This window comes from Furipterus horrens, unplaced genomic scaffold (assembly GCF_987537825.1).
Source record: "Furipterus horrens unplaced genomic scaffold, mFurHor1.1.pri manual_scaffold_3, whole genome shotgun sequence".
Taxonomy (NCBI): Eukaryota; Metazoa; Chordata; class Mammalia; order Chiroptera; family Furipteridae; genus Furipterus; species Furipterus horrens.
In genome coordinates, this window is record NW_028327173.1 from 204,694,324 (window position 1) to 204,712,410 (window position 18,087).

Consider the following 18,087-nt stretch of genomic DNA (forward strand, 5'->3'; position numbering starts at 1 on the left):
GCCATGCCCTGCCCGGCCCTGCTCTTGACCCAGGAATGGCCAGGCAACATTGGGGCTTGTACTCTGAGGCTGTAAATGTGGCCAGACCATAGGAACATCTCAAATGTCTTCAAACCTGAACTGCCTGGCCCTGGTATGTCCCCCATTGTTCCTACTAGGTGCCTCTAGAAGATGCTGCAAGGTTCCCACGCCCTTTGGTGCCAAAGCTCACTTATCTCTGGCTGCCAGCTGCTTAGGTGCTCTGCACATTTTAGTACTGAGAGGCTGTGTTCAGAACCCAGAGATAGGGAGCCCTGGGTCCCCAACTGCCCTGTAGAAAGGGAAATGTGAAGGCTGGAGCTTCGTCTCCTTGGTCCCTAACTCTCTGCGGCCTGGCACAGAGTAGGAGCCTTGTATTGGACACGTGAGTGCATGTGAGTAGGTCAAAAGAGGTAGGCTCCTGCGGGCTGTCCCCACGGTGGTTCAGAATGTTGCTTACAGTCCCTGTACTCGCTGAGTCCTCCCTGCAACTGTGAGCTAGAAGGCAGAGGTTTCCTAGCTCCATATTATAGAAAGGGAAGCTGTAGCTCAGTACGGCTCTGTGGCTCATCCAAGGTCACAGAGCTGCTAGTGGCTGGGCAGGGACGCGCATTCAGGTCCAAGACTCCAGCTGGAACAACTGTCACTGGAACCGGAAATGGTGTGTAGTAAAAAAGCACTCTAAGAACAAGAGGTAACATGCATTGGACGCTTGCTATGTGCCAGGAACCTCGCTGAGCTTGTCATCACTCACGCAGCCTCTATCCCAGCCCTGTGAGAGTGACTGTCCCCATTGTACATAGGAGGAAATGGAGGCTCGAAGACCTTAAAGGCTTGCCCGAGGCTGCACAGCCCAGGAGCCAGGCTCGCCTCTGTCTCCTTGGACTTGGTGCTACAGATTGAAGGTAGTGAAGCCATGAATCATGAACTACAGGCAGGAGCCCACAGCTCAAGGTCAAATCTGCGTAACAGATCCCAGAGATGACATTTTCCCCTGCTTATTCCATTACATATATATTGAGATTCTGGGTAAGACTGTTTTATTTAAAAGCTTCACCACTAAAAGCAGATTTTTAAATATTGGTTTTTGTTTTTTGTTTTAAATCTCCCAGACTGTCCAACCCTCTCATTGAGTGAGGAATTAGAGGCCAGAGAGGGTGTGGAAGTCAACTGAGGCCACAGAGCATGGAGTGACAGAATCAGTACAGCCTGGGGCCCAGGGTTACTGCAAACCAGCCCAGGGCCCCTTCCACACAGCAATGTTGGCTCAGTTTGGAGGTGCTGTGGCCTCGGACAGGGAGGACCGTGGGCCAAGGGCGCAGGGCTCCTAGAAGCCTCAGCTCACTCAGTGTCCTCCTCCTGGGCACCCCGAATGCCTTGGATGTGGGCTCGACCAGGGCTAAGCCTGAGGCCAGGCCCCAGGCAATGCCCCTCACAAGCCTGTTAGTCCCCTCCGTGGCAGACTCCTCATCTGCACCCCATGTGACAGCACCTGACTCAGTCATTCCTCCACCAAATGAAGCCTAACACAGCCTGGAATGAGCACTGGATGAGAAGTCAGAAGTCCGGGGACCCAGCCCAGCCGGGCCACTTCCTAGCTGAGTGGCATGGGCCACTTAAGTCACCTCTCTGACTTCCTAGGCTGGAAAAAACAAAGTGCAGAAAGCTCTCCAAAAGCAAACAGGGGTGACGGGAGTGCACCACCTGTCACCCCCCCCCCCCCCCCGCAAGTCACATACACGGTGAGTTCAAAAACAGCTCTGCAGTCAGGCTGCCTGTGTGCCGTGTGAATTTACCCCCATAAAGCAGGGGTGAGAAAATTAAGAAAGATGGTGTAGGTGGAGAGTTTAGTGCAGTGTCTGATACATAGTAGGTGCTCAGTAAAAATGAACTATCAGTGTTATTGCTCCTTGAGCTTCCATTGACCGCCCACTTCCCACCTAGTAAATAGGCGTAAATAGACGCACTTGAAAGGCACGGTGTGTCTTGCCCTAGAGACTTGCTCACTCTCTGGGGCAGGGGAGGGAGACCGGGGTGGGGAATTGCTTAATACCTGCTCCTGGAAGTATTAACACTTGTAAAAAGGGCACGTGCGATGCACTGTAGTTCCCCACCAACCTTCTCTCCCCCTCCCAATGCACCTCAGGGGCTGATGAATAAATGTTTAAATGACACATATTCCTCTGTTTGATGTTTAGTAATAACAAGCCGGCCGAGTGAGTCACCAAACCTGGGTCACAGTTTGCGCCTCATTTATAGCCACGCAATTCCAGAGGCCCAGAATCAACGATCCTGGAAATTCATTTATTCAACAAACATTAATTGAGTGCCTGGCAACCTACTGATTCATGAGTTGGAAAGGGATAACATATCCTTTAGAAGCTACACCAGGGCAGGCAGTTAATGTTTGGGACACGTGTTCCCGAGTGTCTGTTCTCTGATCTTGAGAAAACTATACTTTATGACCTTGTTTATGAATTAATGAGGGCCAACTAAGCTTGCAGAAGACCCCCATTTGCAGTTTCGGTCAAAAGTCTTTCAGCCTTTATAACTGAAGACCTCTCTGGATTATGCTAACTCCTTCGTTAGTTCAAAGCTTTCTGTGTCTTTAAAAGGGGGCGGTACCCTGTCAAATGGACCCTAAAGTATAGGCTGAAGGCGCGTGAAGTCCCACCCACTTTCTGTGACGTTTTGTGCCCCGGCCTCTGATTGCTCGCCTCAGACGTCAATCGCGGGGCTTGTGTCTTGCTGGGACACAGTGGAGGTCTCACCTCTGGTTTTCGGAGCGGTCGGGTGCATTCTCCTCCACGGGCCCCCACATCCTCAAAGCCCCCGCCGCCCGACCCAACAGCGAAGCCAGCCAGTGGCTCCCGCGGCGGCCTCTCGCACAGGATCGCTCCTCGCTGGGGCAGGACCTGGCCCAACAGCTCCGGTCACTATGGTCAGTGGTCGTGGGGGGAGGCGCGGGGAGGTGCAGAAGGGGGAGCGGGAAGTGGGCGATGTAGGCGGGGTCGCCGCGGTGGCGCACGTGCACTCGTGGGACTCGGGGCTGGCAACGCTCAGCTCCCAGCGCTGGACCCGTAGCGTTGGGACCCTCAGGAATACTGAGTCGGGACGGATGCCGGGGGCCCCCGTCCTTCCTCGGAAGGCCCTCTAGAGTCCTGGGACGCGCCCCGCCGTCCCCCATGGATGCACAGCAAAGGGAACCCAGCCCGGTCCCCATGGCCGCGCGCTCCCAGCGCGTTCCTCTCAGGTGTCCCCAAGGGTGCCGCCCTGCCGTCGCGAGGTAGGTGCCCTCAAACAGGACCAGGACAGGGGAAGGGCTCCAGGGCTAAGGGTTGCCCCCTCTTTGTTGAGTAACCCCTAGTCGGCAGCTCAGCCATCAGAGACCCCCCCTCCCAAGCACCGCAAGTGGACCCTATGGGTGCTCTAAACATGGCCGGGTCACTGAACATTCTCTGCGTCCCGCACATGATCAGAAGGTGTTTGGAGTTAGGATTCACATAGAGAGGCTGCCTCAAGTTGTAAGGCACGTGAATTAGGAGTTAGGGCAAAGCAAAGACTAGAGGGACCCCTGGTTCAGAGTCCTGTCTGAGCAGAAAGGGCCCCAGAGACTCTCTGGGCTGAGCCAAACCTAGGGCTTGAGCAGGTGGGGAAACTGAGGCCCAGACAGGAACGGGACTGGGACCGATTGTGGTAGAACCTCTGGACTCACAGCCCAGTGCTCTTTGTGTCACATCGCTGCACCTTCCCCATCTCGGGGAGGGGTCAGGCAATCTGCAGGGGACTGAGAGTGATGACTGCCTGAAACCCTTCGTCCTGATCCCCCTCTTCCAGGGAACCTGTGCAGTGTAAGGGCTGGTGGCCCTTATGGTGGCTTGGAGTCACACAGCCTGAGTTCAAATCTCACCTCCCGCCCTTGGGAAGCGGAGAGGCTTGCTCGGTCCATTCCCCTCCCTAACACTATTTTGCACATCTATACAATGGGCCGCTGTGCAGACCACATGAGGTGATGCGGCTTTTCCTCTGATAACAGCGTCCTGGAGATAGGTGTGCACAGGTACCTCGTTCTTTGTGCTTGGCCTCCTCCCTCCCCTGTCTGGGCATGGAAATGGGTCACCACGGCTGGATGCTGCTGGGCAGGGGCAGGGGTCAAAGCCAGGTCACGTCTGACAAGTTCCAGGGTGTGGCATGGGCAGCCAGGTCATCTGAGCCAGAGTTGTCCTGGACAAACCAGCTTTTTGCTGGGGTGTGGCTGAGGCCTCTGGGGCATCTGGAAGCGCCAGCTTCCTGCTTCTACCCAGTGCCCAAGGGTTTACCTTTCTCTGCTGCTCCTAGAAGGGGGTCCAGGTGTCTCTGCATCATTCACTAGGGAGGGGCCTGACATGAGGTAATAATGGCTTTAGCCGCCCTGGACCTGGAGGCTGGCATGCCTTCTGGCCACCACTGGGTAGCTGAGAAAACATCAGGGACAGTGGGGGCTGGAACCCCAACTTCTGGTCTTTGCGCTGCACAGTGAGCTCTCTGACCACACCCCCCTGTCTGCCCTGGCCCCGTGAGACCGGAAGCTAGTAGCTCGTACCAAGCCCTCACCCAGTCACTGGGAGGCTCAGGTCCCTGGAGAGGGATGAAGTGATCAACCCACTGAGTAGGATGTCTCCAAGGCTCCCGAGCCGCCCAAATCATGGGGGGCCCAGGCTGTGCAGGGCCTGTTCTCTTCCATTCACTCAGCATTTATTGAGCACCTGCTGTTTGCCGAGCACCGTGGCGGAGCCTGGCTGCGAGGTGTGGGTGGCGGTGAGTGTGTGTGCGCCACAGAGGAGAATGCCTTTGGGAATCACAGCGCCTTCCTTCCTTTCCCATTTTAAAGTCAGGGCTAAGCTTGAGGAAGGGTCCCAGGTAGAAGACGCCGAACCCCTTGGGAAGACAGGGGCTGGGATGAAGACCAGGCCTGGAGCTGCCACTGGCGGGGGCTGTAGGTAGTGAGGGGTTGGGTGGGTGAAGGAGTGTCAGGAGTGTCACAGGGCCCTTCGGTGGCTTTGTTCTTTCATTTGCCAAACGAGACCCCAGCAGGCATTCTGCTCAGGCCCCATGCTGGGCACTGATGAGGAAGACCAGTGCCTGTGTTCTCTTAGGAGCCAAATGCCTGTTGGTCAAGGCGTAGCTGGATACCAGCGATTGCTGAGCTACCCACCGGTTGTGGCCTGAGAGGGCTGATCCAGGGCTTGGGGGCACAGTGGGAAGCGGCGCCCTCTGAGGGAGAGGGGAGGGTGGGCAAGGCTTCTCTAGGAGCGCTTGGGAGCTGGGTGTGGAAGGACGCAGCCTTCAGGAAGTCAGGGGAGAGTGCCTTCCAGGCAGGGTGGGCCCACGTGCTTGAAGGCCTGGGAACCTGGTTAAGAACGGAACATTCTAGGAACAAGTGGTGGCCCGTGTGGGTTCAGAGAGCTGGGGGGTGGGGGGGCAGGAGAGTTGAGACTAGAAAAACAAGGGTGTCCGACTGTGCTGTGAGGGGCCTCACGTGCTGTGCTGTGGGGTTGGGTTTTATCCTGCGAATGGGGAGAAGCAGACCATGTTCTTGACAAGGAAGAAATGGTTGACTTCGATGATCTCTCTGGCAAAGGAGGGGACACAGGGCTGGCGGTGGCCAGGCTGCCTTCTGAGACCGGCTCATCCATTCCCTCGGTCACCCACGCAGGATGCTGTGTTGGAGCCTTCCTGGGTGCCAGGCTTTGGGGATCTAGTCTACAGGCAGGCTTGGCTAGATCCCCTTACCAAGCTGGCATTCTCCTGGAGGGAGGCAGACAATACGCGAGTCAGGGAGGGAACCTACGTGCCAGAGAATGCCCGAAGAAATAAAACAAGTCAAGGCAGTAGGGGCGGGGCGGTCAGGGAGGCCTCTCGGAGGAGGTGATGTCACCTGAGTCCTGTGCAGAGGCAGCAGGAACGGCAGGCGCCGGTGCTCTGAGGCAGGAGTGTGTGCGTCTTGTTGGCGGAACACACCGAGGGCCGTGTGGTGGGAGCTCAGGCAGGGTGCGGTGAACATGGCCAGGTGGCAGGGGACCTGGGAGGCTGTCCTCCCCGGTGGAGCCTTTTCCTAAGTGAGGGAAGCCATGGGAGGGTGTTGAGGAAGGGGGTGCTGTCGGTGGGCTTATGTGTGAAGCAGGCTGCCCTGGCTGCCGTGCAGGACCGTTGGGGTGATGGCGGGAGCAGAAGCCAGGAGTCAGCTGGGGACCCTGTTGCAGCCTCTGTGGGGGGTAGAGACGGTGGCAGCTCAGGCTGGACCCGGGAGCAGAGCCGATGGGGGAAGAGGAGGGGAAAGAGGACTTCTGGGTCTCTGGTGTGAGCTCTGCTGGCTGGAGGGGCCTTTAGGGGAGCTGAGGACACCTGGGAGAGGAGGCAGCGGTGGGGAGAGAGCGCGGCTGGGGGCACGTGATTCGGGGATCCTGGCCACACTCGCCAGTGGCTGGTGGCTGAGGCCAGATCTCCAGGGAGAGCTCAGAGCCGGAGACAAGTTCTGAGGGTCCATAAGTAGGGTGCTGTGCAAGTTCAGGCATCAAATGAGAGGGGGCCAGTGTCCGAGTTCAGGGTCTCTGAGAGGCCAGCCAATAACTGGGACCCAAGGCATACAGGGACCCAGGTGCAGGGTGTTCCCTGTTTTCTGAACTGAACAGCAGAGAAGGGGCATCTGGACGGTGGGCTGAGTAATAGCCCCTCAAAGATGTCCCTGTCCTAATCGCCGGAACCTGTGACTAGGGCGCCTCCCATGGCAATAGAGGCCTTTGCAGGTGAGATGGGGAGATACCCTGCAGTACCCATGTGGGGCAGTGATGGAGGCCCGGGGTCCCTATAAGGGGAAAGGCAGGAGGGTCAGAGTGAGAAGGAGGCATGATGACGGAGGAGTGGGGTCATGAGCCGAGGAGTGCGGGCCGCCTCTAGGAACTGGAAACGGGGAGGAAAGGGGTTCTCCCCTGGAGCCTGCAGAAACACAAGATAATGATGAATCTATGCTGTTTCCGGTTCCTGAGTTATAGCAGCATAGGAAACTAATTCAGGGCTCTAGGGCTTTCCTAAATCTTTGGCCTCCAAACATTTTTGATTACTCACCTCAGTAAACATGTTTGATCATTCCCCATATTTCTACATTATACATCATACCCTAAAGTTGACATTTGAAGGGGCATTTCCTTTCAGCCCCTGAACCAGCCCTCTCTGGAGACCCCAGCCCCAGGCAGGCAAGGCCAGGGCTGGGGCCCCTGGGAGCCCCTGGAAGTGACGGGGACCTTCTGGGAGGGGACATTGGCCAGGTTCTGGGCCCTGCCCTGCTGGTGGGTGAGCCCGGAGGCTCTAGCCTTTACTGTGAAGGAGTCAGTAGCTGGAGGTCAGGCCACGACATGAGTAGCCTCAGAGGGAGGTTGGGGTGGCCGAGCACTGGCATTGCCCCCTGGGGCCCACGGGGACCCGTGAGAGGCCCACCAGGGCTGCAGAGCCTGGGCTGGAGGATGCTCACAGATGCAGCAAAGGGGATACTGACAGGGTTCATAGGCAGAGGTGTGAGCCTGAGGCCACGCTGCAGAGGCGCCGTCAGGTAGTTACAGTGAGGACCATGCCTGGGCCAGGGGGAGTCTCTTCATGGAAGATGAGTGGGTGCAGAAAGGGGGGCGCTTTTATTCATTTATTCAGCAAACATCTCACCCCTGCTCTGACCCAGGCCCTAGGCTGGGCCCTGGGAAATCAGCCAGACGAACAGAAGGTCTCAGAGGGTTTGGCAAGCTGTCCCGTGCCAAGGAAGGCCCATGTGGCTTTGGACGCTTGATGGGTAGGGGCACCCAGGCCCCCCAGAAATGCACCTCTTCGCTGTCTTGGATGCTGGGCGCAGGAATTGGGACCAAAGAAGCTCATTGTCAGGTAGAAGTTTGGAGTCTGTCTGACATGGGGACGGGGATAACCCTAGAAGTCACTTAGTGCTTCTGGTGGTGAGCTTTACAGAAATCTAGTCATCGAAAATCAGACGCATTTTCCAGATGGGAAGGGTTTTGTAACATCAGAGCCTCCGCTGTGAACCCTGGCTGGTGTGCCTCAGTTGGTTGGAGCGTCATGCTCTAACCAAAAAGTTGTCAGTTCGATTCCCGGTCAGGGCACATGCCTGGGTTGCAGGTTGATCCCTGGTCCTACTTGTGATCCTGGTCTGGGTGTGTATGGGAGGCAATCAATTGATGCTTTTCTCTCACATTGATGTTTCTCTTTCTCCTTTTTCTCTAAAAACAATGAAAAAAAATATCCTTGGGTGAGGATTTAAAAAAAAGAAGGCTCCACTTTGAGCCCGGTGGTTTTGGGTTGAAGTCATTGTCTCGTCAGCCAGGAGCCCGAGAGGCTGCTCTAGAAAAGCTTTTGTGGTTGGAGGCAGTCTGTCAAAACTGGGAGCAATAAACTGATGAAAAACTGATTTCCATTTACAAAAATGCACAGGCATCCTCTCCTCAGGTTATGCGCGGGTACCAGGGCCACCTATTTTAAACTGTTAACTAGCCATGGCTTTAACACCAATCCAATTACATTATCTTTGTGCTGCAGTTTGAGATGTTCCTGGGCTGGGTGGGAACCATGGGTGCATCTCCCACTTGTCCGAGCCCCATGTCTGGGCAGGAAAAGCATGAGGCAGAGACGTGGCCTGCAGGGAGTTGCCTATTAGGACAGAGCTGTCCCCTGCACTTTCCTGGCTCTGGAGCTTCCAGCTGCTGTCACCTGCTCGCTGCCAGATGACTTCTCAGCTCTCCCGAGGCCCGGACTCTAGGCCAGGAGGCTAATCCCTCTGGGTTGGAATTGACCTAGACTCCGAGCTGGGCTGCAATGCGAACTTTCACCAGTAGATGGTGCATCTGGCCAGGTATTATTGCCTCTGCATTTCTAGCACGGGCTGGGTGCAGGCTGGGTGTCAGGGGATTGTTGGGTGCCCAGAAGGAACGTATGAGTGAGACAGGAAGGACAGAGGAGACAAAGGAACATGTCACACTCCAGCACGAAGGCTCGCTAGGCTGGAGGCGTTATATTCTATAAAATGAATCAGTTTTGCCGTTACAGGATGGGCCCTCTCCTGACTCCCTGTCCAGGCAGCATGGCGTGCAGGGTGCTGGTCACAGCTCATGTGCCTTTTGTGGGGAGGTAGCAGTCCCTGTGTCATGTAACTAGCAGTTCAGAGGCTTTGTTCTTGGTGAAGGCCCATTGGTTTCTTTTGAAATTGTCACAGCTTTGCTTCTTTGTCTTTCAGAGTGAAACATCTTTCAACCTAATATCAGAAAAGTGTGACATTCTGTCGATTCTCCGAGATCATCCTGAAAACAGGATTTACCAGAGAAAAATCCAGGTGAGGCAGAGGTCGGGAGGAGACAGGCTAGAGTTGGGAGCAGAGGAGACGGTGCCAGTTTGAAGGCTAAAAGGCTTAGCATTTGGACCAGGTTCTTGGACAAATTAAAGGGCTCCCAGAATATTTTTGTGTTAGGCATGTGCTTTAGTGAGAAATCCTTTAGTTGCCAAAAAAAATTTTTTTTAAGCCAGGCACTATCCTAGGGGCTTTATTTACCCACTGAAACCTCATCACCATATTGAGGGTCAGAACTTTTATTATGCACATTTACAGCTGAGGAAACTGAGGCACAGATGTTAAATAGCAGGCCCGTGGTCCCACAGCTAGTGCGTGAGCAAGCTGGGATTTGGACCAGGCAGCCTGACCACTTAAGCTGCACCTGTGACCACGCTGGAGGGAAAGCCCACTCCAGTGGGGTAACAACGGGGGCGTTTGCCAGAACAGAGCAGGGACAGCTCACAGAGTGGGGGCTCCCAGGCAGCAGGCGCCCGCTTCTCTCTGCACATGGGCAGGACTGTCTCTGGGGCAGGAGCAAGGACTGGGCAGCACACCGACTCTCGTGTCCCCTGGAGCTCTCTCCCCACCCCGCCGGCCTGCCTCAGTGGCCCGTGGGCTCCGAGCCCTCTCACTGGTGGTGAGAAGGGACTCCGCAACCTATTGGAAACCATCTCTGCTGTCGGAACTGGAGCCTCGGGAGGGAGACGGCAAAGGGGACTCCAGGCCATTTCGGAGGGAAATTGACAGCGGGGGTGGGGGTGGGGGTGGCATGGGGAGGACCACACCTTTTGAGGAATGTCTGAAGGATGAGCCAGGCTGCTTTCACATCTCTGAGGAGGCCTTTCTGGCTGGCTCTGCAGCCTCCTGGCCCACCACGCAGCCGCACAGCCACGCTGCCACACCAATCCTGCCGCCGCCTCTGCTCAGGTGGTCCACCCACACTGTGCACACCCCTCCTAACCCTCTTCTGAAGCCTGGTGTAGAAGCCATTGCTCCCAGTCACCCCCAGTGCCCACCCCATGCTCCTGCTGTCCTCCTGTTGAGATCTGTCTGTCTTCCCCCGCTGGACCACAGGGGGCCTGAGGGCGGGGCCACAGCCCCCGGGCATCACCCCGTGCCAGACACAAGGACATGCTCAGTGTTTCTTCCCGCCTGTGGGATGAATGAGAGCTGGGAGACAGTGGAGGGGCAGGCAGTCTGGGGGGCGGGGAGCTGGTGTTACCTGGGGGTGGTGGGGTTCCAGTCCTGATGGGACATGACAGGAAGGGCTGTCGCTGCAAATGACCACATTTCCCTGTCTCCCCACAGGAACTCAGCAAAAGGTTCACCGCGATCCGTAAGACCAAAGGGGATGGGAACTGCTTCTACAGGGCTCTGGGCTATTCCTACCTGGAATCTCTGCTGGGGAAGAACAGAGAGATCCTCAAGTGAGTGGGGCAGAAGGTGGGCTCCCTGACGCTGAGGCTATGTTCTCTGTTATGGCAGTGCTGATTTCCCTGAAGGGTTTTTCCTTGGCACAGCCTGCCTAACCCAGGAAGTGAGCTGGAGGGCTGCCTGGAAGCAGTGTTGATCTTCAGGGATGCCCAGCTGCCTGCCACGTTGGAGGAGCAGGCAGCCAAGTGGCTGGGGATGGAACTAACGATCTAACAGTCACTGAGCACTCAGAGTTGATCGGTGGGCCCTGTTGTCAGAAATCCTTTGCTAAGGCAGGTTTCTCAATGGTGGCACTACTGAGATTTTGGATAGGATCCAGAGGCGGATTTAATGGTGGGCGCACCAGGCGCGCGCCCAGGACCCTGACTTCTGAAGGGCCCCGCAAAACGCCAACTTTACACTTTTTTCAAATGACACCAAGTTTGGTTTCATGACTACGCTGCATAAAATATGGTTCACATGTATTTTTATTTTCCCTGTCTCTCTTTTTTAAGGGGCCCAATATTTTCTTCTGCGCCCATGGCCTCAGTTGACCTTAATCCACTTCTGGCAGGATCACTCTTGTCACAGGGCTGTCCTCTGTCCTGTGCTCTGCAGGATGTTTAGTAGCATCCCTTGCTTCCACCCACTAGATGTTGGGAATACCTCCCTTCCCCAAGTCATGACAATCAAAAATGTCTCCGGACATTGCCAGGTATCCCAAAGCCGTACTCCTTTTCCTCCCTCACCTCGTGGGGGCATGAGTCCCGGCCCGGGTGTCTGCCCCGTGTGTCCAGTCATCGCGGTGTCCCCAGTGCCTGGACAGCGGGGTCAGCACTTGTTGGGTGAATGGCTGTGGGAATGGTGTGGAGGCTCCGGGGCGGGCAGCAGTGGCGGACAGGAGAGCCGGAGCGAGAGGGAGCGGAGCTGTTCCTATCACGGCCTCGCGGGGACAAAGTGACCAAAGAGATCCTCACAGCGCCCCCATGGAGGCACCTCACCATCACCCACACTGTGCGAGGGGAGCCTGCAGCCTGAGGCCTGAGAGTGACATAAAGGGACTGTGACTCCCAACACACTGCCATCCCCACCTCTCCGGGCCAAACCAAGTATAACTTAATTATAAGTTTACACATAATATAATTTTAAAATAATGGTTGTTTAAAACCTGGCTGGCCAAATTCCCGAGAATTTCACAATTACTTCTCATGAGTGTGGACAGGCCCTCGGTCCCTGGCTGTGGGCTCTAAGAGGTGAAAAAGCACGAGGCAGATGGCCGTGGGGCAGGATGGAGGCTAGGCGACGGGACCCGAGATGAGGTGGGAGAGCTAGGCAGGGGTCCTCCTGCACACCTGCGCTGATGTGTGGTAGGCCACTCGGAGGTCCCTCTGGAGAAGGGACCAGGAGCAAGGGAAGGCTAGGCATGGCCCACAGGGACGAACCACGGGGACACGAAGGAGGGACAGGGCCAAGAGGCCTTTCTCTCGAGCAGGTGGTGATTACCTCGAGTTCCTTCTCTGCAACGTTGGTGTCATATCCACGTCCTGGGGTTGTACACAGTGAGGACAGAACAAGTCAGTGTGTGGTCCACGTGGAAGTGCTTTGAAAGGCAGAGAAGTCCTTCACCTGTTAGTGACCTCACCTCCTTGTGCTGGGGACAGCTGGTGAGAGTGGGCTGGCAGTTGCCAGTCACAGCAGCGCTCCCTGGATTTCCCCGTAAGCATCCGTCTACCCCTTTAGGTTCAAAGAGCGTGTACTGCAGACCCCAAACGACCTCCTGGCTGCCGGCTTTGAGGAGCACAAGTTCCGGAACTTCTTTAACGCTGTGAGTTAGCCTGGGCGCGAGGGCTGAGGGACGGGGTCCTCCCACGCTGGCAGAGCAGACAGGAGTGGGCGCTGGCCAGAGCCCCTCCGCATCCCGTGGTTCTGTGGTTGGGCCTCACATGCTCCTCCCAGCTGGGGAAGGACTGAGGGTTACTTCCTGCTTGTGGGGACATCGGGGGACAGGGAACCCCGGGCCCTGCCCTCCTTCTAGGAGGGGGCACCCACCTCCTTAGGGTAGCTCTCTGGCTGAAACTCCTGCCCAACCTCCTTCTCCCCATTTCCTTTCCACCCCACTCCCCTGATCCTGTTCGTATCGGGGGGAACCTCTCAGTTGTGGATCTCTAAAGAATCTCAGCCTGACAGTGATGCGGGGAGACCCCCACTGCTGTTTGTGCGACAGGACTCCGGGCTAAGTCACTCGCTCACTGCAGAGTATTTCCAACCCTGGTACTCAGCTTTGGTGGGGTCTCAGATTGATTGATTTGGTACCCTGACCGGAGGATTTAAAAATGACAAGGCAGCCGACGGGTCCCAGGGCAGGGGAGGCACGTGTCTCTGGCCTGTGCCCGCCCTGGCTGACACCGCAGGGCCAGTTTTACAGTGTGGTGGAGCTGGTCGAGAAGGACAGTGCCGTGTCCAGCCTGCTGAAGGTGTTCAATGAGCAGAGCACCTCCGACAGGATCGTGCAGTTCCTGCGCCTGCTCACCTCGGCCTTCATCAGGAACCGCGCGGACTTCTTCCGACACTTCATCGACGAGGAGATGGACCTCAAGGACTTCTGCACTCACGTAGGTCCTCGGGGCCTCGGGCTTTGGGGACGCTGGCTCCAGCCTTGGGCCCTGCTCCCCGCTCTCTCCCTGGGAGACTTTAGCACCAGCATCCCTAACTGGGGAACTTGGGTAGGAACCTGGGCGAGGCTCTGTATTTGCAATTCCAAGAGCACAGATAAGCCAGCCAGAAGCAGGCCACTTGAACTGCGTTAACTGTGAGGTTTGGGCAAGCCACTTTTATCTCTGGGCTTCCCATTTCCCATCTTAGAAACAGGCTTTGGACTAGACTACTGACATAATTAAGGAGTCACATTTACCCCAGGATGTGTTTTGCTTTTTACCCCAAGATGTGTTTTGCTTATGATGTATGGTATTAGCCCGCAAGAGCCGCCAACATGTAAACATTGGGCAATTTTCACATGCGCTCCGGCTCCCAGGACTCATTCCGGCATGGCAGCCATCAGCAAAAGCGCAGTAGCAGACATGCTTTGACCCAGGACGACGAAAGCCAGGGTGGACTTCCCATTTGGCCTCCGCTGGGCCTCCTTCCTAAACTGGGTTGTTTTTCATTCTGGCCTCTGCAGGAAGTGGAGCCGATGGCCATGGAGTGTGACCACATCCAGATCACGGCCCTGTCCCAGGCGCTGAACATCGCCCTGCAGGTGGAGTACGTGGACGAGATGGACACGGCCCTGAACCACCACGTCTTCCCCGAGGCGGCCGTCCCTTCCGTTTACCTGCTCTATAAAACATCACACTACAACATCCTTTATGCAGCTGATAAACGTGATTGATTTTAGGCCATGAAGTGGAGCCTGTCACCTAACGGGACTGCATTCTGAATGGAACGTTATGGCTTTTCAATTTTTTAAGCGATTTAGACTATAGTTAGAAAACGGGACACACAGCCTTTTGGGCACAGTCACTGGGCATGGGGCCTACCAGTTACGAACTGTGGCAATTTGAATTTTTAGTATTCATTTTCATAAAGGATCAAATGCTTTTTAACTCGGGGTTGGGAAGCCAGGACCCCTGGCTCTATTCCAGGTTCCTGGAGACCTTGCATAGGTCACCTCCCCTCCCTGGGCCTGTTTCTTCATCTGGAGGAGGTTGCTGCCAGTGTTGACATTCTGTTGTTGTATAAAAATTAGCCAGGGCCCTCTGGTTTCTTTTTACCACGGGCAGTGCCTCTCTGAAGGGAGGAAAAGCTCAAGATCAACCATCTTAAGTGACTCACCAGTTCTATAAAAAAAAAAAATCAAGTCCACTTAACTGTTGCACTGGACACTGGTGGACGGATGAATGAAGCATTGGCCGGTTGAGGTCAACTTGAATGTGAGGGCTTCAGTGTGATTCCCAACATTCACTATGGGAGTGTTTTCTTACCCCTAACTTAAGAAGGAAAAAAGAAACTTTTATGCCAAAGCCTAGAAAGGGGACTTCACCGTGAAGTTCAGGGTGTTGGGGCCCCCTCTACCTCTCTCAGGGCCAGACTGCTTGCCTGGCCCTTCAGGGTTCTGCTGCCAGCCCACCTGGACAACTGCTTGAGAAACATTAGGGTCTGGGGCCTGGAAGCTGTACGTTCATCCGCTACGTATCCTGGAAGTAGAATCTAGCTACTCAGTCAGGCGGAGACACTGGCACGTACGGCCAGACTCCAGCTGAGCAAGGCAGAGCGGAGCAGACAAGTTTCGCAAGGTTGTCTTTTTTCTCTCCTTTCTCCGTTCCCGCTTCTGCCGGGTTTATGGGCTGGTGAGAGGTTAGGGGGGAAAGAACAGAGGCAAGTGGAAGAAGACGGCACAAAGCGAGACCTGTGTTTGAAAATTGCCTGGGAGTCGAGGGCCCTGGCTGGTAGGCTTCCTCACTGGGCTACCTGGACACACCCCTTACTAACCTCACGGGGCTGCCTCAGGACCTCCGCGAGCCCTGGCTGGGCTGAGGCTCTGCTAGCAGGTTCTCTTGCTCTGCGGAAACGCAGGGGTGTGGAACTGCCCCAGGGGTTACTTCCTAATCAAAGGCCTTCTCACCGGTTCCGTTCTGTAGGGACTTACTAGAATCGGCTGGTGCCGCCTTGCGAGCCTGCTGATGGCTAGACTACGCAGGGGGACTGGGGAGCAGACTGCCCTAAGTCCTGGTGCAGAGGCCTCATGTCAGGGTGCTTTAATTCCAGGCAAGGACCCAGGTTCCCATTCTGCCATTGGCTGGAGTTTGAACCCAAGGGCTCAAACTAAGTGGTTAGGACACTTTTCCACAGGAATATATATCTGATCCTCATCTCTGAAGAGGTTCAGTGCCCCACCGTCTGGGTAGGCGTGCTGGGCTCTGTGACAGTACATGGAAGAGCGGGAGGAAACGTGTTAGTCTGTGAGTATCGGCATCCCTGTGCCCAGACGGAAGAGCACGAACACGTGGCCCGGGCTGAGATGGGTCCTGAGCCCTGGCCAGGCTCTCGAGCACAGCATACGTAGCACCGGCTGCCACTTCTCTACACGCGTGGCTTCTGTAGTGTTCACACAAGCAGTCCTCCTCTGGCCGACCGGCTGGAGAAATCTCCTCTGAGCCTTGCCTAAGCTGTGCTTCCAGGCCGGAGGGTCCACCAGTGCTCACGTTGGACCCGCTTCCCAGGAGCGATCCTATCAGCCTAGGAGCCGAAAGCCCCAGAGAGGTGGGCCAGGTTACTCTCTCTAAGGGAAAGCACTGGGGAGAAAGTGGTCGAATTCAGTGGAACTGTACGTGCAGGTGCTGCTTGACTTAAGATGGGGTTATGTCCCAAGAAACCCCAAAATGGAAAATATTTTAAGTGCCAAATGCATTTAACACAACAAACCGAACATCAGAGTTTAGTCTGGCCTACCTCACCTGTGCTCAGAACACTTAGCCTACAGTTGGGCAATTACCTTGGGTTTCACCTCGAGAATTGTCTTCCTCTTCTCACCAGAGGCAGGAGACATAGATGGGTGTTTTGGAGGCATGACGGGATGAGAAGACAAAATACAATATCCCGACGATGCGGGCGACAGTGCACTGCAGAGTGCAGAGCACTTGGTGGCCCGCCTGCCTGCACCCGTGGCGTGCCGCCGCCGCCCGGCCCCACAGCAGAGCACCTCCCCGCATTTCACTAGCCTGGGAGCAGATCAAGCTCCCAAATCCCAAGTACAGTTCCTAGTGAATCCATGTATCGCTGCTGTACTATCATAAAGTCAGAAAATCGTAAGGTGGGCACAGTCTGTGATTTGTTAGAACCCAGTCATGCCAACCACCACACTTCCCGGGTCACACCCCATGAAGCCATCTCTTCACAGACTGAAAGCTGGAAGGAATGTTGCTTTGAGAGTTTATAACTGCGTATTTATTACTATCTGTCCAAAGGGAACTATAAATCCATGGAAATATTTAGCAGCAAAAAGAACAAACTGTCCTTGCTTTTGATGGTTCCCATTTAAGCACAAAGGGGATCTTGAGCCAGCCAGGGTCTGAATCTCAACTCTGTAACTCACGAGCTGTGTGGCCTTGGCCAGGACGCCTGACCTCTCCGAGCCCCAGTCCGCCCATCAGTGAAATACCTGCTTATCACTGGGCTACTAGTGCAAGTGGAACGAGACCATGCGTGTGAAAACAACTCCGAGACCTGACACACAGTGCGTGTTCCACAAATGGGGTGCCCCCACCCCACCCTTCCCGGGGCTGGCTGCGGGGTACTGCAAGGTAGGGGGACACGTCACCTTGCCAGTGGCACTACGGCTTCCCAAACAGTGGTCTGAGAACCCAACCCTTTCCCCCACTGAGCAGAAATGGGGGCGGGGGCTGTGGCTCTGAGTGGCTGCCCAGGGGCCTTTGGGCCTATGGGATGTGGGACAGGCCCTACAACTTCCAGGGCAGTTGGTGAAAACATTTCCTAGCATTAAAATGGTTTCTCTAACAACGTTTGTCCTGGCTTCTCAGTATCTGGAACCCACGGGGCTTATGTGTGTGAGTGGACTGGGGTGGCACTCCTCGTTCAGTGGGAGGTCCAGACACTCAGGGAGCCCTGCTCTTGGGCTGGAGGCGTCATAGGAACCATGGGCCCACCAAAGCCCCACCTTGGCAGGGCAGCGAGCGGAAGTGCCTGGGAGGCTGGCCATGTCTTTCTAAAACCTTTCCCCTTAACCTGTTACCCCACTAAAACAAACAAGATTTGCTGTGAGAGGTAAGGGCAGGATGTGAATGGACTTCAGTGGATCTGTTTGGCCTGTGACAAGTGGCCCCAGGGACGCTAAGGGACTTCAGGCTCCCTAAGTCCCCTGCATCATCTGGAAAATGCAGAGCCCCCTGCCACCCTCGAGAGCTGTCATCACTCAGGAGCGGGCCTCACAGGCTAAGGCCATTTGCTTTTGCACGCATCCCTCCAGGTCACTGGAGAGCCTGTGGAGACAGTCCTTAGCATCACTGCTGTCTCTGAGGACCAAAGCAATTTCTGAACTTGCCTTGGGCCCACAGGGACATATCCAGGGTTCCAAACCCAGCTCTGACACCCAGCTACTGTGTGATCCTGACAAAGTCGTAACCAGTGTCAGCTTTCCCAGCTACAAAATAAAGGATACTAAGAGCTATGTCTCAGGGCCCCGACGGAGACGAGACAAAACGGTAATGAAAGTAGCTAGCAGTGCCTAGTACTCGGTCTACACACGATGACACCTGACCCTGAGTTGAGAACCAGTGCCCTGC

General features: G+C 55.6%; 1 protein-coding gene across 1 annotated transcript; it reads left to right on the plus strand.

Moving 5' to 3' along the window:
- Nucleotides 1-8,842: 8,842 nt before the first annotated feature.
- OTUB2 (OTU deubiquitinase, ubiquitin aldehyde binding 2) lies at nt 8,843-14,520 on the plus strand (the record flags this gene model as incomplete). The annotated part of the gene is made up of 6 exons (XM_090271343.1): nt 8,843-8,902; nt 9,284-9,379; nt 10,685-10,803; nt 12,530-12,614; nt 13,207-13,401; nt 13,968-14,520. Coding segments are annotated over 6 exons (765 nt in total), but the record flags the coding sequence as incomplete, so codon positions are not given.
- Nucleotides 14,521-18,087: the final 3,567 nt, after the last annotated feature.